The 21,906-nt window shown below is 45.3% G+C and overlaps 1 protein-coding gene across 1 annotated transcript in view; it reads right to left on the bottom strand.

The window, feature by feature from the left end:
- The window catches only part of DDB1 (damage specific DNA binding protein 1), a 1,014,306-nt gene that overhangs the window by 828,870 nt on the left and 163,530 nt on the right, over positions 1-21,906 (bottom strand). Inside the window, exon 9 of the mRNA XM_078680637.1 lies at positions 6,615-6,731. Coding sequence (XP_078536763.1) covers positions 6,615-6,731 — 117 coding nt within the window. The remainder of the gene's footprint in view (positions 1-6,614; positions 6,732-21,906) is intronic.

Here is a 21,906-nt window from a genome sequence, read left to right as displayed (position 1 = left end):
CTCCATGCCGCAGGGATCCGAGACAAGGCTCTGGATTGGACCACCTCCTTCCTCTCCGGCAGAACCCAGAGCGTCCGCCTCCACCCATTCCGTTGAAAAGCCTCAGATCATATGCTGCGTACCCCAGGGATCCTCCCTCAGCCCGACGCTGTTCAACATTTACATGGCCCGCTCGCACACGTAACCTGGCAGCACGACCTCAACATAATCTCCAATGCCGATGACACTCAGCTGATTCTCTCCCTCACCAAGGACCCCATCACCGCCAAAGCCAACCTCCACAAAGGAATGAAAGCAGTCGCCGACTGGATGAAGAACGCTGTCTCCTCCTCCTGCTTCAACACCCTACGCATGCTCCGCAAGATCTACAGATAGATCCCGACAGATACAAGAAAGACAGTCACCCAGGACCTCGTCAGCAGCAGACTACTACAGAAACGCCCTCTACGCTTGAGCCCCGACCAAGTTCATCAAACTACTACAACACATCCAAAACGCCTTGGTACGACTGATCCTCAACGTACCACGCCACAGCCACATCACCCCCTACCTGAGAAACCTGCACTGGCTCCCCGTCAACCAGAGGATATCCTTCAAGTTCCTCACCCACGCACACAAGGCACTCCACAAGACCGGCCCAGCCTACCTCAACAGACGGTTCACCTTCTACATCCCCAACCGCCAGCTACGCTCCGCCGACCTCTCACTCGCCACAGTCCCGTGCATCCGAAGAAGAACCACCGGTGGGAGATCCTTCTCCCACCTCACCGCCAAGACAAGGAACACCCTCCCAATGAGCCTACGACAGACCCAAGACCCGTGACCTTCAGGAGGATACTCAAGACCTGGCTGTTCGATCAGAAGCGCCGCTTGCCCCCCCACCCCCACCCCCACCAGTGCGCTTTACAAATGATTGATTGAGCAAGGGTTCCGAGCTGGAGACACCAGGCTGCAGGACCTCTGTCAAGACAGTCTTGATGGCCACCGTAGGGCACTGCAGGTCCAAGCCCTCTGCAGCCTTACACACCACCATAGCAAATGATGCCCCCTCCTCCGTAGCCAGGTTGCGGGGAGGCAGCATGCCAGAAACTGGGAAGGTGTCCAGGCCACTGGCATTACCCAGTTCCTCAAAGCAGTCTATGTCCAGGGGTTGCAGGATTTCTATTGGATTCTGCTCTACCTCCCAATCCTCCTCATCCATTTCTGACCCTTTAGAACAGGGCAGGTTAAATGGAATGGAGTTGCACAGCTCAGTCGGCGCCGGTCTCGGAGTAAATGGACGCAAGAACAACTCCGTGGGCACCAGCGATTCAGAGAACCTAAGCAGCGGTAGGAAAGATTGCTGTGGAGGTGCAACTGGCTCTGGTTTTGACACGACAACAGTTCCAGGAGGTGTTCGGGGCCAGAGCTGACGGCACTGAACTCACAGGGACACAGGCCGCCCAAATATGGTGCAAATGGGGTCATAGAACTCCTTAAGTTGGGCGGGAATCGCTCCCAGCTCCAGGAAGGGAGGGAAACGCGAGCCAACCCAGGCATCTGCTCCGCAGAGCGGGGCTTCGAATGCCAAGGTTCCTCCGTCTCATCAAGTGACAGACGTTTCAAAGAGGAAGCACGCTTTGACTTTTTGTGCTTTTTATGATGCCCCTTACCTGATTACTTGGAAGGAGAGGATTTCGATCCCCCGGAGCGGTTTTCGGACCTTCCTCTCGACCGGGACCGAGAACAATGGGGCAACTTCTGAGGCGGTCGCAATAAGCTTTCGGGACTGCTCCCTCAAATCTTTCGGTGCCATGGCCTGGCATTCGGAGCATGACTGTGTTGTGGTCGCGCTCAAGGAACCAGAGACATACTAAGTGGGGGTCAGTGACCAACTTGGCGTGCGGTGACAGGCGCCACACGGCTAGAACCCTGAGGTCTTTTTGCTAGACATTCCTCGCCCACCAAAAGAAGTCAACAAAAAGTTGAAAAAAGTCTGTCAAAGCATGACAGAGGGTAAGTTCTACAATGGCTGGCGGGGAAAGAAAAGAATTTACGTCAGCGTGCCCGAGTGGAGGTTAGATTGACGAAGCAGACATCATGAGGACGTCACGCAGTGTCGACCTACGCCACCTACAGGCGTGCAGGAGTAATGCTAAGAAAAACTTCGGAATACAGCCGGACGCCTGGAAGTTAAAAGGCAAGGAATCTGCGGCTAGATGTTTCTATCAGATCCTGGAGTAACACCTCCTTATATTTATATATCTACTGTATTTTATCTTAGCTCTTCTTCAGAGAGGCCATTTCTTCTGATATATATTATAAGATAATTTGGTGGACTAAACATATTCAAGCTCCATTTATTTAATGTGAAAAATATACTTTATAAAAACTAATATTTGAAACACAGAAATATCACCAAATATGTGGGTGTGAGAAATTGGGTTACTGGAGTAATCTACTCAAGCAGCAACCACTTTCCTTGTCAGGGTGAAGTCCCAAGCAAACCTCAAATTTACCAGAGTTCAACCCTTTGGTAGCTTGGTACACAGAAGTCAGGCTTAACTTAGAAGCAATGCATAAAGTATTTAACAGTAATAATATGAAAATGCAACACAAGAAAGATGCTATACCCACCTAGAAGAGCAGAGTAGATTTTAAAAAACAAATCAAGAGAAAAATAAAAATCCAATCGGTAGAACCAAAGATATGAAAGTTTACCATTTTTAGGAAAAATTGCACCAAAAAGCACAAAGCTCCAACTGTGGTAATCTGATCACAAGTTCAGGCCGACCGTGATGGAGAGTTGGCTAGCGAGAGGGACCCACTGAGGTCCACTGAACACAGCGCCTTAATCCTGTTTGTAAAGAGATGCAGAGTCCTGTGTCGGTGATGTGTTGCGTAGCATAGACAATTTGTCGATTTCGAGGGCCATGTATGGAGTAGCAGGGGCGAGGCACATGTTCTGCAGGAGCTGCGCTGTGGAGGGGATGTGTTAGGTCTTTCAAATCCACAGATGGGCTGGCAGAGCACCTCAGGGCCACTTCCAAGGGTCCAGGACTGGGATGGCACCACTTGGGAGGGCAGGCCTCACAGAACGCACGGTCTAGGAGTTGTTTCAAGGTTGCTGGAAGCCAGTTCTGGCCCTCAGGTTTTTGATACGAAGGCCAGCCAACTAGTCCTTAGTCACTCTGGGGGTCTTAGTTTAAGGGCAGCAGGTTCAGTCCTTCTTACACTGCTGCGCCACATAAGCTACATGTCCTGGGACCATTATATTTCCATGGTGGTTGCAACCCAAACCAAGTGGCCATTAGGTTTCGCTTTAAATGAAGCAAATATGTTATGTTAAAGTATTCAGCTGGTCTCGCTGTTGTATAAAGTTAAAGAACCATCCAGGCATGGGACCAATTAGCTAGTTTGGATGTGGCTTCTAGAAGTGAGTGCATTTTGCCCATTTTGTTCATCAGCTGGCGAAAAACTGGGAAAGAAAAGTTCTGAGCTAAAAGTTCTGTTGTATTTCTTAAATCCAGTGCAGTGTTCAGATATTTGCCATAGCTAGAATGGGGTTCTTCTTTCTGTGCATATGATAGGGCATCATGTAATAAGGTCCATCGATATAACTAGATGTTGTACCACGTTTTGATTGTGGCATATCTTCTCCCTATGTCTTGTTGCACAAGACAGAATTCCTGGCGGACTTCCACCGCGGATGCATTCTGTGGTAGGCCAAACATGCTTGTTTAAGGTTATCTAAACATTTTGCATCGTTCCCGTTTAAGACCACGATTGCATAAGCCACTGTCTACAGGGGTTTGGCAGCCATAAATGCCATTATTGGCTTAAAAGATGGCCCCTTTATTTCTTTTGATAGAGTGCAGAATGCATGAATTAGTTTCCTGTTTTATCTACGTATTGTTTGCGAAAATTAATGTTCAGTCGGCCACCTACGTACTGCCCCAAATATTTATAACTGCTGCCTACCCCTAAGTTTACTGCCCCAAATATTGAGAACTACTGACTACCCCTAGGTTTGTTGAGTTGAGTCTAAGGGTCCAGTATTTATACCTGGTGCCCACTTTGAAGTGGAGCAAGCTTCTGGAGGTTTTCACCCACCTGGGGTGTCAGGCATCCCATTACTCTGTCCTGGGCACAGCTTGTCTGGCAAATCCATGTTCTAATCTTCACAGGGCTCTTTGGTAAAACACTGTCCTCTATATCTCCATCATCATCATCATCATCATCATCATCATCATCATCAGGTGGTGGCGGAGAGTTAGTTGGTGTAATCAGTAAGTGATGTAAAGGTGGAGGCCTTGGTGTAGGGGAAGGTGGAGGAAGAGGTGGTGAAGAGGGGTTAGTACCTACATTCTTCCTCTTCAAAGGAATATGCTAAAGGGTGCCCTTTGACTCAGATTTGTGTTTTTAGGTGATTTAGTAAGAACGTGTTCTGTTTGTGGATTTATGTAAAGTAAATTTGGTGTAGGTCCGATTTGGGTGTTGGGGCATAGCAAATCAGATCCTGCAGCTTCAGAGGAATAGTTTCCAGTTTAGGCGCTGCAGGTTTGGGTGCCGGAATACAATGACTGACACCGAAGGTTTCGATGCCAAAGGAGGTTTCACTTTTGGTGTCAATGATTTCGGCTACCAAGCAGTTTTCGGCTTCGAGCCAGAAGGTTTCGGCTCCATGCCATTCTTTAGCCGACTCGATACGGAGCCAGAAGGCTTAGTGATGTGTTTTTGTGCCGAGCCGTAGGGTGGGGCATCAAAAACATCTCGTCGGTACCGACCGTGGGCCGAAGGCGAGGGTGGGACCGAAGCTTTTTATTTTGGCTGAGTTGGAGTTTGGGTCAAGGGGCGTTCAGTATTCACGGGACATTGACCGTGTGGCAAGTCTTCCATCTCAGAGTCTGATTCTGGAATGGAGACAAGTTTTCCTCTTCCCCTTGAGCGTCAAATTCTTGCTCTGATTCTTCGCCGCAGATGTCCGGTGTGAATTCGACATTTGATACTTCATTTCGCGACATCGAGCCAGACTATCACAGTGTTTTCTTCGATCGGAACGATCTGGACGCGTCGCAGTCCTGTTCGTTGTGCTCCGGAGACAAGCTCAAGCTGCACACATCGTGCGAGTCGGTGCGCGGATACTTGCCGTGGCACCGAGGACAGATTCTCCTGCCCAAATTGGGGGTCAGAACTGGTGGGGGCCAGTTGCTGGAAGCAGCAAAGGCCTTGTGAAGCTCCCAAAGACGGCAAGCCTTTGAAGCTTCCCCTTTCGAGACCTTGCCCATCCTGAGGGAGGAGGCCTACCACCTCGTCCCAGGATGTGCATGGTTTCAGACCCCTGAGTACCTCGACTCTAGACACAGGGGTCCAGAAACATGACTGGTGGTGGCAGCTGGCGAGCAGCCACTCACTCTGCCTGGGCACTAGTGTTAGGTCATTTTTCAGGGGGCATCTCTAAGATGCCCTTTTTGTGCATTTTTCATTAAATTCCACACTGGCATCAGTGTGGGTTTAATGAGCTGAGAAGTTTGACACCAAACGTCCCAGTTTTAAGTAAACTCCCAGCACTTTATACTCTTTATGGCATTACTACACTAACAATGTCTAAGAATTGGCTTAGACACTGTCAGTTGCAGGGCTCAGGCACCTGTATCCTCACCAGTGGTATAGTGCACCAAGCTAGAGGGGTTGGTGGCTGACCTATTCCAGGGCAGTGGGTTGTAGGCATGGCACACAGGGATATGTGCCATGTCAACTCTACTTTGTTCTGCACCACAACATGCAGCCTACAATGAGGCGGGGTGGGGGTGTAGGTGTAGGTAGGTATACGGAAGTGTGGCACAATAAGTGCAGCACCACTGAGAGGCCTTCATTGGCCACAGTACCCTTGGTATCTGTGGTACCATTTACAAGGGACTTACCTGTGACCAAAGAGTGCTAATTGGGTTTTGTTTTTATAGCAGTTTAGTGAAAGAACATAGGCCCTGGGTACCTGTTTGGCAGATGCCAGGGCGTACAGTCAAAGTACAGCAGCAGTTTAGCAAAACGTGGGGGTGACCATGCAAAAAGAGGGCGCTTTCTTACAGGATGCACAAGTTTATAGGTGAGAACACAATGAACGTTTCAGCAGGTGACCCAACGAGGGAAACAGTCAACCTCGAAAGCCTGTGCATGACAAGGCCTTGCTCCAATTACGCTCTGCCTGGCCTTGGTCGGTGAAGACATTAGATGGCTCTGCTCAACATATGTGCTCTTCTAAGCCCTGCTCACTAAGCCCACAAGCACACCGTTAGCTGGTCCCTTGGCCTTCCTCAATACATAAATGCGCTACTTGGCGTTGCTCAGTCCTCACCAGCATACAAGACTTAGCCTTTATCAGTCCACACCAGCATTTGCTAGTTGGCCTTTTTCAGAACACACAAACATGTCACATGCTAGTCACTCAGCACACAACTATTGGCCAGCCCTGTTCAACACACCCACCGGCCAGTTCAGCTCCGGGCACCCAAAGGCCGGTACTACTACAGCCCATGCTCAGAGCTCTTGTACATATTAGACAAACTTTTTCTGCACATAGATAAGCAATCTCTGGTTAGTACATTTGTCAGCGGATTCTGGTCAACACTCATTACCTGCCCCTGGCCTTGGCGTTCCAGGTCCACCACACACATGTCCACTATAGGACCTAAGTTGGTAAATGTTTCCATGGCAACCACATATGAACCTTGCTCATTGCTGTCCACGTTTAGCTGAAAATAGAAAATATTAGAATGTCAGGGCACAAGGACATTTACAAAGAACATTGCAGAAGACAGTCACCAAGTAATAAATGGAATAGGTACATTGAGGCACACTTTGGAGCATTGCATGAAAAAAAGTGAAAAGGTTACTTACCTTTAAATACAAGTCTCCTGCATTGTTATACCTCACAGACTCACAAGCTTGAAATGTGTTCTTTAGTTACAGTAAAACGTCCTTTTAACAGTGCATCAAGTACAGCCCATACATCGATTCTTAATGTAACATTCAATTTACAAACAATGAGGTGGAGAGGCTTTGCACTTCACTTCCCCATCTACAACTTAGATTTCCAAATCCGAAATGAAAATAGCCAGAAAGAGTCGGAGAGATGGGAGGGGGTTGGTATAGAGTTAACATGTGAATGTATGTAAAATACTGAATCTGGATAACTGTAACTGAAGTCAAGTAACCTTTGCTTCTCCAGCATAGAATGTTTCATAGATTAACACACTTTGAATCATTAGAGACCACTATTAACAGCAGTAGTAGGCAGACATGAGGTAGACCTTATTTAACAAGTTTCCACAGCACCATTTGAACCAGAGGCATCTCCAACTTTGTTTCCACATTAGGGCAGTTGCACTTTGCAAAGGAGGTGTAGCGCCAGGACAGAAGAAGTTACTCAAAGGGCAAGTTGGCCAACTCCCTTTTCAGCACCAGAACACAAAAGCTGAAAAAAGTCTGCAGTCTCAAGGGCCGAGCTGCCCGGCACTGCCTCCGAGCAGCTGAGCGCCAAAGTGCCTGCTAGGAGAGTGAGTCCTGACCTGCCTGAGGTGTCTCCAAGCCTATGGGACCTGTGAACGACATCATAGTGGACTCTGGTGGCCATCCCAGAAAGAGTAATTCACCTACATCCAACGATGAAGATTGCTGGAAGTGAGAGACCAGTTGCGACTGGACCTCCTCTGTACACCCTCTTTAGGAACACTGCATCTCTTCAGAATCTTCAAGCATCCTGCTTCCTCTGCATCTGGACCACGTCTTGACTGGACCGTGTTAAGAGAAAAGAGAAAAGGGCACCGAGGCCCTCAAGGCTGCAGAAAGCAAAAGGTAACTGGCACCCTGGATGCGAGTGATCCCTGTGACTAGCTCCCAATTCGTTTTGGCTTGTCAAAGAGTTCTAACCCATTGGCTACAAGCCATTTGCAAAGATTAGTAATTTTACCTACCTTTCAATAATCATATCTCCAAGTACTCTCAATAGATTTTAGTCACTTTGAGGTCTATTTAAAGATAAATACACACTATTTTTATAAATTGGTATTGAATTTTATTGTGAAGTGTTTCTTACTCAACTGGTGTTTTGGTACTTCTAAATGCTTTACCTTTGTTCCTTTGATTAAGCCAGACTTCTTTATGGCATAACTATCCAAGGTTAAACTATGGTTTTTATTAAAGAAACTTAAATGGACCGGATAGAGATAGTAACATCACACGGTGAGGGCTGACAACCACACCACATAATAATCCACTTTCCCACAGCCACTATCACGTTACATTACACTATGGCATCAGAAACGGCTTGGGAGGCAACATGAGAGTCAAGTCTCTAATAAACCTCATTACAATATGGGTCGGACTTGAACAACCATGGTTGGTCCGGTGAGTGTAAAGAGGCTAAAAGGACCAACAAGTAACCTTTATTAGTACCCATCACTGTTCCCAGTAAGGTGTGCACGCGTGCACCTCTTCCTGCAAGCGCGCACTGCCATGTGGAGCGAGCGCACTCACAGGACATCCTGCAAAACAGTTTGCGCCACTGCTTTAAAAAAGCGAGCGGCGCGAAAAAAGGGCAATTCCTGGATGCGAGGTGGACAGAGGAAGAGTCTGGACTCGGCCCGGAGTGCAGGTAAGCCTGGCTGTCTGGCTTGGGGCGGTTAGTAAAGTGCAGTTCGGGGCATACTGTGTGCTTTAGTTTAAGTATTCATGTTAATCACAGCTCGTGAAGGGGCTGTGATTAACATGAATACTTAAATAAAAGCACACAATCTACCATGCACCGCGCTTTACTTACAAAAGAGTACAGCAAGTTTAAAAACACAGCGTGTACTTTCAGTTTATTCTGAAAGTACACGCTGTGTTTTTAAACTTGCTGTACTCTTTTGTTAGTAAAGCTCAGTGCTGGGCATATTGTGTGCTTTAGTTTAAGTATTCATGTTAATCACAGCCCCTCCACAAGCTGTGATTAACATGAATACTTAAATAAAAGCACACAATCTGCCCCGCACCGCGCTTTACTCACAAGAGTGCCACCCATCCATCACTAACTAATGTATGCAAACTCCATTTGTTCAGGCCTGTATTTTATGCTCAAGCTCCTTAAAGCCACAATCATTAGCTTTGCCCAATACCAGTTAATGTCCACCTTCTCACTACTTCCTACTGCTTTTTTTGTGCTCGGCAAGCAGTATGCATAAATCTGCTAGTTGAGTACACTATCTCTTGGAGGATGAACTCCATCTTGTCAGCAAGAAGTTCTATGTTTATCCAGAGCTAAACGTTTTCTGCAGCAAACCGAGGAAGCCCTTTCTGGGATTGCTAGTGGAGGTGGTGGCTTTGTGTGTAGGGAGAGGTGGTTTTAACTAGGCTTGCAACTGTAGGTGATGGTTTGAGTTAGGTAGAGGAGGTCTCCAGACCTGCAAGGGGAGATGATGGTTTGAGCTAGGGAGACGCAGGTGTCCGGACTTGCATGTGGAGATGATGGTTTGAGCTAGGGAGAGGCAGGTGTCCGGACTTGCAAGTGGAGGAGATGGTTTGCGGTAGGTGTCCAGACTTTCTAATGGAGGTGATATTTTGAGCAAAGTAGAGGAGGTGTCTGGACTTGCAAGTGTAGGCGATGGTTTGAGCCAAGTAGAGGAGGTATCCAGGTCTGCACGCGCAGGTGATGGTTTGGGCCAAGTAGAGGGGTGTGTCCAGCAAAGAGTCACACAATATAGGGAGTGAAAAGCCATAAAATATTGGGCAGGAAGCACGAACACAGTGGTTGTTTACCGGGCTAAGATAAAGGGGGGAACGAACATTAGTACAATATATGGCGGTGTATTCAGAGTAGAGGTTGAGTTCAGAGTGATCAATGAGTTTGTTAAACGGGGTACTTAGTAGATCAAACAGGGTAGTTTGGGCTATTAAGAGGGGGTATCTAGGCCGTCGGCCCTATGAACATTAAGGTGATGAATATGTACGAGGTCTGATTTGCACTGTGCTCTAGTTACCGTGATTACTCAAGCTAGCCTGGCTATTGATGGGTGATCCCCCCCGCCCCCCCAAAAAAAACGCCCATCAATTGTTCTTTTTGTATTCGTCACCCTAAGTGGGTTAGGTATGCCCAGACGTGGGCCCCATGCTTGTCATGCCACTGAAGTCAAGCAAGCCTGCTGATATGGGGTGATAGCTCGAAACCCGTCTGAGGATGCTGGTTTCCAGTCCAGGGAGGACCTGGCCTGGCAGTTCGGGCTGGACTGTTTCCATACTCAGTGGCTGTTAGGTATCTGCTCACGATTAAACACTTTTAGCTCTGAACAAGTTAATGTTAATGACCTTCTATTAGTTATCTCTTAAATTTAAAGGTACCATTCTGCCTCCCTTTGAACTGTGAACTCTGTAATTCCTTTTTTGAACAGTGCTCATTTGTTTCTTCCTCACTACACAACCCATTGCTGTAACTCACCCCTCATATCTTTATTTACTTCGAATTTCTCACCAGGAGTTTTAGCAGGAGAGTCTCCTTGTAGTAAGGAATTTGATGCAAAGTAATCTCTCAAAAACTTTGCGTTGCATGAAACTTCGCTATCAGGTGAAGTTCAAATAAGTTTGGCGATGCGGCCAAACTTTGTGAAATCCACCAGTGGGTGCTTTACACATTAAATACTAAAGCGTTATTATTCAGGTACTTTTTAAATACTTTGCAATTGTCATTCCCGTGTGTTGTAGGGGTCCACACACCCCTTCGGCACCGCTCTCTTACATCCTTTCGGTCTATTGATCTCTGCTCCTTTCTCACACATCCAGGTGTTAGCTGTGGTTTCAGATCAAATGTTCTGAGAGCAATTTCCCCACAAAAGGGCTGATGCAAACTGTGTGGCTTATGACCTTTCAAGGCTTTACAACTTTGAAAATGATGTTATTTGTATAGCACTAACCGCTGTTACGGTTGCGTTGTTGCGCTTTCTCTATCTGAGAAGCTCTGGGAAGGCCATTATAGAAATGGTGGTTTGAGAGGCTCAGCTGTGGACTACTGCATAAGTCCAGCTGTGGTCAGGTGTTCATGTGCAGGTAGGTTTTTCTCCAGCTGTGAAACAGTATTCATGAGCCCGAGGTTGTGGCCTGGAGTTTGTGGCCAGGTGTGGGCAGGGGTTTCTGTGGCCGGCCGGGTGTTCTCTTCGGCTGTGAAACAGTGTTCGTGGGCCCGAGGTTTGGAACAAGAGTTTATGGCCAGCTGTGGCCAGGTGTTTATGTACAGGTGTGTTTTTCTCCAGCCGTGAAATGATGTTCATGAGCCTAAGACTGTGGACAGGAGTTTAGGAAAGCTGTGAACAAGTGTATGTGTGCAGGTGGGTTTCTCTCAAGCTGTGAAACTGTGCTCATGAGCCCGAGCTGTAGACTGGAGTTGTGGCCCGCAGTGGAAGGTGTTCATGTGCGTAAGGGTTTCTCTCCAACTGTGAAATGATGCCATGTCTGACTCCTAACGTGGTGCAGTATGTGTGGAAATGCACCATCTTTGCATTTCTTTTAAGTGAACGTTTGGAGTGACATTTGGCACTGCACACACGGTGTGGTTCCTGGCGCACATAGATGTAAATGTGGGTGTACTTGTAAAGCACACTGACTCCATGGAGTATCCTGGCGCTGAAGACCGCTGGGGAACCCGTTCTGGTTTTCCCTGTGAGATGGTCGCTTTCTGGGTATCTCCAAGGTGAAACCAGGCATCCCTGGCGTCTGTGGGGGGCCGTTGTAGAGATGAGGCAAGCTTAATGCCCAGAGTTGCCGAGTGTGTTCCCTGGTTAGAGTAGGCACCGAGGCGAGAATTATCGAGTCCGTTTTGACCCTGGTTCACGACTCTGCCGCGTCGGGAATTGAACCCTGGTCCTGGGCCGTTCTCTGCTTACGGGTCTGCCGCCTCTCATCAGTGAGCCACACCACTCCACATAGCCATGGTTGCAGCATACAGAGACCCTCCACTGCTGCACACAGAGGAAAAAAATTAGAGGGAACATTGGTACCCACTGCAAGGCCCTACTGGGCCAAAGAACAAACACATCAAGACAGTTTGCCTTGTAATGAGTGAGTTTGCCCAACTTGACACTAGGCCACAAATTTGTTCCAGCTGTCAGCTTAAATGTATTTGTGAAAGTCCCCTGGTTGCAACAATGACATGCACCATTCCAAGTGGCAGATAAATGCAATTAACAACCGCTATTCAATTTCCAAGTATGGAGGTGTAGATTGAGTAGGTTTGAGTGAAGAACCTTGCCCATCTGTTGAAAAGATCAACCCAAAATGGTAGCCTGATCAGACAGAAAAACGGCATACCTTTAATTGCTTCAATGGTGCACCTATAATTGGTTGTGTATAAAGATGAATTGTATAATTTGCTAGGGTTGCACGTGGAAGGAAATTTTTAATCTTTTCCTGTTTGGCTTTCGTCATAATTGTATGATGTATATGAACGTGAAATATTGAAAAGTGTGTGTGTGTGTTGGTATGCTGGAATGTTAGTGATTTGGATGAATAGCAGTGTTTTGAATGGGATTGAAAGGTTAAAGTCTGGGTGCAAGCAATTTTTAAATATGAAGTTGATTTTTGTTTTGTAAAAACAAGGCTTTTTCACTTTTTGGTGAATGTTTAAGACATTTTGTAAATTGATCAAATCTTCTTCACTTGATTAAAACATGTGAACTTTTGAATCGATTTTGATTAAATTCTATTGAAACTAATTGTTCAAGGTGACATTGATTTAATTCTATGCGCCATAAGAAATAGGCAAATGAGTATCAGTACTGCCATTGTGATGTGTTTGTTTGAACAGCCTTACTGATTGGAGCCAAAACCCTTCATTGTTCTTTGGTTTAATTTCTGGGGAGCACATGCTCCCAGCCCAATCCAAAGCCAGTAGGATGACTTGGGACCATTCGTTCTAGATTTTTTTTTCAGAACTTGGGACAGAAAGGCACAAAGAAACCCTGTGTTTTATCCGAACAGGAACATATCTTCTAGTGAGTGTCTTTGCGGAAACTTCACTGCAAAAAACCTTTGACACCATGCATTTAACAGTGGGGACAAGATCTATCCAGGGTTCTCCCCACTGCCAGAAGCTGCCTTGTACCAACACACTCCACTCGTGATACGTCACAAGCTGAGCTTGTCCATCCTAGTTTCAAATATCTTGCCAAATCATCCACATTCAGGAAAATCCTCCAACATTCCAGTAAATTCCAGACATGGTTTACCCTCCACACTCTTTGCCTGATATCTGATGCACTTTGAGTGTGCACTGGGTCCCTGGCAATCAGGTTACCTCTGCCTGAGCACTTTGAAAATCTTTTCTTTTTGGGTAGTACATAATGAACGGACCCATTGTGTCCCATAACAAACATAGGAACCAAAAACTGTAGTGCAGCTGCACAAGTTACTACTTGTGTAAGAATATATCTGTAAGAGACACTAGTTAGTGATAGATTCCTTACCTTAGAATATCTCCAGGCGTCAGACTGGAACCGGAAAGTTTTTGCTTAGCAGTACACCGGCACGTCAGTAGGTGGCGTCCTGTGGCTCCGCGCCAGTCACTGGCACTGTCAGCGCCGAGATGACGTCACAGAGTACTTAGCCGCGCGCTGAAGTCAGTTATGTACACGACTTTCCGCACCAGGAACGCAAAGCCATGCAAGATACTGACCACTGGTGCATGAAACTAGGGCCCTGAAAGGGATGACCTTAACCCTAGTAATCAGTCCGCAGAACGGGGAGGATGGGTGAGGCGGTAAGGAATCTATCACTAACTAATGTCTCCTACAGATATATTGTTACCCAAGTAGTAACTAGTGCATCTGAAAGACACGTTAGTGATAGATTCCTTACCTTAGAATAGATCCACCGCAATATCAATCCCGGAGGTTGTTCTGCGAACAGGATTACACCAGAAAGTCACGGAGCACACAACGGCCAAAGAAGCCGTCTCTCCGGACGGTCAAGGCAGTAGTGCTTTGTAAACCTGTGCAGCGAGGCCCACGTAGCTGCCTGACCAATGTCCTGCAAGTGAACGCCTCGTCCCAAGGCAGTAGTGGCTGCAGTTGCCCTGGTCGAATGGGCATGCAGCCCCACAGGAGGCTCCTTCTAGGCCAATGAGTAACATGCTTTGCTGCACAAAACGACCCACCGTGAAATGGTTCCTTTGTGCACAGCCTGACCTTTTTTGGCGCCCACGTAACCAACAAAGAGTTGATCATCCACCCAAAACTGCTGTCTACGCTGCAGATAGAAAGCAAGCGCACATTTTGGGTCCAGGAAGGATGCGGAGGCGGAAAGAAGGTGGGCTAAGTGATGGTCTGCCCGATGTGAAAGGGCGTGACAACCTTTGGCAAGAAAGAAGGACAGGTACTTAAAACCACCTTGTCCGGCTGAACCAAGAGAAAAGGAGGTTTAGAAGAAAAAGCCTGGAGCTCACTCACTCTTCTGGCAGATGTGATAGCTACCAGGAAAGCCGTCTTTAAGATAAGAAGGCGTAAGGGACAGTTATGAAGGGGCTCAAAGGGAGAGCACATCAGGTAAGTCAAGACAAGATTCATGTCCCACTGAGGCATTATCAAAGGCACGGGAGGAAACCTGTGTGTAATTCCTTTGAGGAAACGGTTATCAACCGGCGAGTTAAAAAGAGAAGGCTGAAATGGGAAATGGGAGTCAGACGCGGCGGGCGAGTCAATGCTCGATCTGAGATCGAGCATTGACTCTCCCGCCTCATTTCGGAGTCTATCTGATGATTTTTTGGGACTCATCCAAATCCCTCGACAGGCACCAGATTGCGCTGGTAGTGGCTTCTTATCTTTGATGGTCTCCGTTACTCTGCGGATCGTGTCAGCGTAAAGGCATGAATCAATATGTCCTGATGATGATCCCATATTAAAAAGGGATCGATACGTCGTCGACAGCTTACACTTGATGATTTAAATGTTTTATTGCAAAATCACAAAAAGTGTACTCCAATATTACCGGTCTGTTTTAATTTTGAATAATTTGCAGACTGCCCTTCCTTGCCTCTCACTTGTATGTATGTCATTTGTCCTCACATATGTGGTAGTTGGACACAGGTTGTGTCCCGCTTGAAAATTGTCTAACAACTTGGCAATACTTGACTATACCTACTATTAAACCTGTCCGGCTGGACAGTTAATATAGATTTCATTCTTGGTCTATACGCACTTCTAAGGAAGACAAAGCTGCCATACAAGGAGATATGCATAAAATAAAATCTTAACAACATTAAGATAGATCACACCAGCATCAAAATGAGTGTTTATAGGGAGGTGTATAGTATCCTAAGAGATGTGGGAGGAGTCCGGTCTCTACATGTCTCTTCTCCACAGTAATGGTGAAGATTTATTCGGCTAGGTTGTCACTGGGAAGGTGTTAAGAGGCTTCTCAATAGACCCTGCATCACTACAACTCTGGTCTCCTGAATAATATAATTTTAAAGAACAATGGTTCGAGGTGGGCCGTAAGAGGTCCTTAGAGGGAAAAAGAGCGAGTATTTAATAAGTCGCTAGGGAGCAATGGTAGTAGGTAAGGATAAGAGTTTTTTTATTTTTACTCTTTTCTCTTAACGATATACATAAATATATATACTGTATTGCAGGTGCTCAGGTGAATAATACGGTGCAGAACGTGACATAAGTGATCAAAGTGAACGGACTGTCACACAACAACAAGGATAAAAACACACAACAATTATATACAATAGAACAAGTGAAATTCCTTGGGTAGGTCGACGGCGTTTCGATCTATATTGTTTTAGATCTTCATCAGGACAGTTGAGCCTCCTGAAACTACAAGAATTTCAATTACACTCTGTTTCCTGTATGTGTACTTTACTGGCATTCCTACATGTTTGCTTTAATATGCCATTGTTTGGGTGCTCCCGGGAAGGTAAGAAATTAGACTTAAAATAAATTAAATGAAATGGATTCTACAGCATGCACATGTGCTTATTACTATACATGCGTTTTTTGAAGGAATAATAAGGGGGTTATGTGATTTAACCTCACCCTAGTGCGTGGCGCTTATGCAGACACAAGTTATATATAAGCGCATGCATTTACGTAATTGGTTTGTCACAATTTTAAAATGTACCTTAGTGCGTGGCGCTCATGCAGATACAGGTTTTTTGTAAGCGCATGCATTTCAGTAATTGGTTTGTCACAATATTAAAATGTACCTTGCCGGTGGGTAGGGCAAGGATAGTCATTCGTACAGTACAGCTGGTTGGGTGTCGCTTTTTTCCAAAGAATCTGCAGGTAATGTAAATTATATAGGCATTGGTTGGGCTTGGTCGCTGTAAACATGCATTAACTCTGAGCGAGTATGGCAGAATTAAGGGGCTAAGAAATAACCATATTCGCTGCTAAGTTCAAGAAACTTACTTTAAAAATTATCGGAATTACGTCTTCCAATGAGGAATTCAAGTAGCGCTCGTTCACTTCTATGTAGGCAAGGGTCCTACTTGAACTTATAAATCGAGAGACAAGAGTAATTATTAGAACCTATGAAGTGCTATTAGCCATAGTTAGAGTGAAGCGGGCAGGGCTACTTACTTACAGAAGATTAATCAAGTTAAAACACAATCAGTGTAGAAGGGGGTTCCAAAAGCGCATTCGTCGCTATGGTAGAAATTGGCGCCTGAAACTAAAAAACATTTTGGTCAGTGCGTGGCTAGTTTAATTAAAACCAACACGGTGGGCGTAACCGTGTGGTCGGCGCTACACTTACTGAATCGTCGTAGTTCTGTGTGGCAGGAGAAGGGGGTCCGAGTACCTCTTTCGCAGTAGCTCACAATCAAGCGAGCGTCCATAACTCCATTAATAGCGTGTTGAGGTTATTGCGCGCGCAAACCCGGAAGCGTATCTGGGGGGAGCATGCGCGTTGAGGAATAATGGGAGCATGCGTTCGTGATTAGTGTTGGAATTGGGCACATGCGTGGAAAGAGTTGCGAATAAGCTAGTTGCGCAGTGATTAAAACATTCTTAATGGAAACTTAACATATTACTTGAAGCAACCAGGCTAATCCAACGTTAGAGTAAAACATTTTAGAACATTTTCGGAACAGTATTCAGTTGTAGCTTTACAGAAAAAGGAACCTTAAGCAGTGACTAGTTAGTGTATATTGCTAAATGAATTCACATAACAATATCCCATAACAATATCCATAGGTTCTGATTCAGGTGCACGTGTTCCACTCATCGAGAGTGTTGAGTCCTTTCTCAATTGTTTTACAAAAGAAAATCCATTTGCATTCCAGGCGATTTAGTATTGTTTGTTGATTGCCTCCTCTGGCATTAGGCATCAGTTTGTCAATAACCTGCCACTTTATTTCATTTTCAGAATGTCCCAGTTCGAGGTAGTGTTCCACCAGCGGAGCTGTTGTTACTTTACAACGGATCCTGCTCCTGTGCTGAGATATTCTGGTCTTTATCTGTTGGGTCGTCTGTCCGATGTATAGTAGTTTGCATGGGCACTCAATACTGTAAATCACGTTCTTTGAATTACAATTGGTGAAAAAATTAAGATTGTGCTTACAACTTCCATACTCGAATACTTTAGTGTTGGTGGTGAATTCGCATGCCATGCACTTGTTACACTTAAAATGCCCTAGCACTGGTGGGAGATTCAACCTAGTTTCAATTGTATTATTAGCTATTGGGTTGCTGGCTGCTCTTACTAGATGGTCCTTCAGATTACGACCACGTTTAAATGAAAACAGGGGGAGCCCGGTGTTTAACTCTAAGGGATCCAATACATTCCAGTGTTTCTTAATCATTTTAGTGAGTTTGTTACTGGCTGTATTAAAGGTGGTGACACATGTAATCTTAGATAGGATTTTTTTAGGCTGAGGTTCAAGTAAACATTCTGTGTGTGTGTACCAGGCCCTTTTCATCGCCCTTCTTACCAGTTTTCGTGGGTAGCCTCTTGCAGTTAGTTTTTTGCAGAGAATTTCTGCTTCAGTAAAGAAATCTGCTTTATATTTACAATTTCTCCTGATTCTCAGGAATTGTCCATAGGGCAAGCCATCCCTCAGAGCCCTGGGGTGTGCACTATGGTATTGCAGGAGAGTATTGCGTTCCGTAGGTTTGCGGAACAGTGTGGTGTATAATTGGTCTTCTTCGCATTTAATGGTCACATCTAGGTAGTCGATTTGATGTCTATTATATGAGTGGGTGAATTTAAGGTCAGTTTGGTTGGTATTTAACCATCTACAGAAATTATTTAGTGATTTTTCATCACCACTCCAGATCATAAGGACATCATCGATGTATCGATGCCATGATTTTATTTGATTGCGAAATGGGTTTGTGTTGTTAAGAATGATGTTAGTTTCTATGTCATCCACGAAAAGAATCGCAAAATTGGGGGCAAAAATCGCCCCCATGGAAGTGCCCTTACACTGTCTATAGAATGTGTCTTTAAATAAAAAATAGTTTTTGGTCAGGGCTATTTCCAGGAGCTTAATTATAAATTCCGTGGGGACTTGATGTGGTGCCGGGCGGTTGTCCAGATGCCTCTTGATTACATTGATTCCTTTCTCTTGGGGGATATTGGTATAAAGTGACTCTATGTCTAGAGTCACTAAGATTTCACTATCAGGACGGAATGGGTGTGTCTCAATGAGATTGATCAGGTGTGTGGTATCCTTAACATACGTTGCAGTGTCTTGGACCATGTCGCGGATGAAGAAGAGTATTTAATACTCGCTCTTTTTCCCTCTAAGGACCTCTTACGGCCCACCTCGAACCATTGTTCTTTAAAATTATCGTTCTACCCCAGGTTCTACTGTATGGGGTTCCCTTGTTTATAACAAACATTGTATGCGCAGTGGCTACACTGCAAGGGTATCACTCGCTGAGTGGTTTTTCTTAAAAAAAACATCAAAAAAACCCAGTCCCCTTATCTAGATAATGTCTACAAACACAGCTGTTATGTACACAGAAGAATATATCGCCTCAAAACTTTCAGGTCCATCACTGTTTAAAGGTCCCGTAACCAACCCTAGGGCCCCCACAGATACAGCCAGTGAGAAACTAGCTGAACTAGAACATCTAAGGAAAAAACATATACGCACAGAACTTCATGCCCGCATGTTAACAGACTATCTAAGAGCAGAAGTTATCCCAATAGGCCTCCAGGTACGTAACGTACCAGCTATCTTTATCCAAGACCCCAAATTCAAATTAGGCTTCTCACACATAGGAACAACGTGCTCACGCCACTGGATGGTGTTGGGCATCGACACCGCCCTTGAACATAGCAAAAAAGAGCTAGAAGACATTGCAGCTCTAGAACAAGCAATTCGAGATTTGGATTGTCTAGCTGACGCCAAATCAGCTTTAGAGAAAATAGATCGCACTATTAAGGATTTTGAGAGCTTCGAGCACCATAAAAAAACAACTAAAGTTTCAAAAGACATCAACCAATATAACAAAGAAAAAACCTACCCGTACCTTCGGGAAGATTTTTTTACTGCGGGTCCCCCAGACCAGCAAAGAGTCCCTGTTGGTTCGTGGGGCCGGTTTAGAAACCGAGCACCAGTAACTTTCTCTGAATCCTCAGCAGAATCAGAAGACTCGGAGGGTACAGAAGGACCTGGTACCTCCGCTGGCACAAATCCCCATTTTTTAGGGAGAGGCCAGCAGAGGCACACAGACCCTCCCCGGGGGAGAGGGAGAGGGAAGACACGACCCAAACCCAGGTACAACTTCCCCCCGGGGGAACGTCAGACCAGGAACAGGTTCTACCAATGGGGCTACCAATACTAGACAGGGAATCAGAAACTAATACCAACGCAGAAACAATACCAATATTCAACCTGTCCCAACATCAGCTAAATTCTACTGATATAGCCCTTCTAAGTAGAGGTCTCTCATTTGTAATTGCTGAAAAACCTAACTGGTTCAATATTCAAGCTGAGATTATGCAATTCTTCAGGAAAGTAAGACTGCAAACTTTCTTTAAAAACCGTGAAGGACCCAGTAGGAATGACACTACAGGCTTACGCCCACCCTCCTCTTTCCGTCCAACTAGTGGAACCATGCCACCAGAAGCAATTACCTTCGAACACCTAGTGTTACGTGATCTGGACAAAATAAAGGACAGTTATAGATTCACACCCTACAACATCAGTAAGGAAGAAAGGAACAGTCTGATCACACTCAAACAAAACCAAGACATTGTCATAAAACCGTGTGACAAGGGCGGTGGTATAGCCATCCAAGACCGCACCTCCTATGAAAACGAAATCTTACGCCAGATCAACAACAAAGATCACTACGAACAACTAAGAGGCAATCCCATTAAAAGTATAAGTGAAACAATCCTTAATGTCACCCAAGAAGCACTTGAATCAGGTTTTCTGAGTAAGAACGAATTCCTTTTCCTTAACAATAAAAATCCACGTACCCCTGTGCTTTACACACTGCCTAAAGTTCACAAGGATATGGAACACCCCCCTGGGAGACCTATACTCTCAGGTTGTGGGTCTGTTGTAGAACCCCTGGGAAAATACATCGATTTCTTCATCCGCGACATGGTCCAAGACACTGCAACGTATGTTAAGGATACCACACACCTGATCAATCTCATTGAGACACACCCATTCCGTCCTGATAGTGAAATCTTAGTGACTCTAGACATAGAGTCACTTTATACCAATATCCCCCAAGAGAAAGGAATCAATGTAATCAAGAGGCATCTGGACAACCGCCCGGCACCACATCAAGTCCCCACGGAATTTATAATTAAGCTCCTGGAAATAGCCCTGACCAAAAACGATTTTTTATTTAAAGACACATTCTATAGACAGTGTAAGGGCACTTCCATGGGGGCGATTTTTGCCCCCAATTTTGCGATTCTTTTCGTGGATGACATAGAAACTAACATCATTCTTAACAACACAAACCCATTTCGCAATCAAATAAAATCATGGCATCGATACATCGATGATGTCCTTATGATCTGGAGTGGTGATGAAAAATCACTAAATAATTTCTGTAGATGGTTAAATACCAACCAAACTGACCTTAAATTCACCCACTCATATAATAGACATCAAATCGACTACCTAGATGTGACCATTAAATGCGAAGAAGACCAATTATACACCACACTGTTCCGCAAACCTACGGAACGCAATACTCTCCTGCAATACCATAGTGCACACCCCAGGGCTCTGAGGGATGGCTTGCCCTATGGACAATTCCTGAGAATCAGGAGAAATTGTAAATATAAAGCAGATTTCTTTACTGAAGCAGAAATTCTCTGCAAAAAACTAACTGCAAGAGGCTACCCACGAAAACTGGTAAGAAGGGCAATGAAAAGGGCCTGGTACACACACACAGAATGTTTACTTGAACCTCAGCCTAAAAAAATCCTATCTAAGATTACATGTGTCACCACCTTTAATACAGCCAGTAACAAACTCACTAAAATGATTAAGAAACACTGGAATGTATTGGATCCCTTAGAGTTAAACACCGGGCTCCCCCTGTTTTCATTTAAACGTGGTCGTAATCTGAAGGACCATCTAGTAAGAGCAGCCAGCAACCCAATAGCTAATAATACAATTGAAACTAGGTTGAATCTCCCACCAGTGCTAGGGCATTTTAAGTGTAACAAGTGCATGGCATGCGAATTCACCACCAACACTAAAGTATTCGAGTATGGAAGTTGTAAGCACAATCTTAATTTTTTCACCAATTGTAATTCAAAGAACGTGATTTACAGTATTGAGTGCCCATGCAAACTACTATACATCGGACAGACGACCCAACAGATAAAGACCAGAATATCTCAGCACAGGAGCAGGATCCGTTGTAAAGTAACAACAGCTCCGCTGGTGGAACACTACCTCGAACTGGGACATTCTGA

The sequence above is a fragment of the Lissotriton helveticus genome, chromosome 3_1 (genome assembly GCF_964261635.1).
Source record: "Lissotriton helveticus chromosome 3_1, aLisHel1.1, whole genome shotgun sequence".
NCBI classification, from domain to species: domain Eukaryota; kingdom Metazoa; phylum Chordata; class Amphibia; order Caudata; family Salamandridae; genus Lissotriton; species Lissotriton helveticus.
Note: the sequence above shows the minus strand (reverse complement) of the source record. Positions and strands in the feature narration are given on the sequence as shown.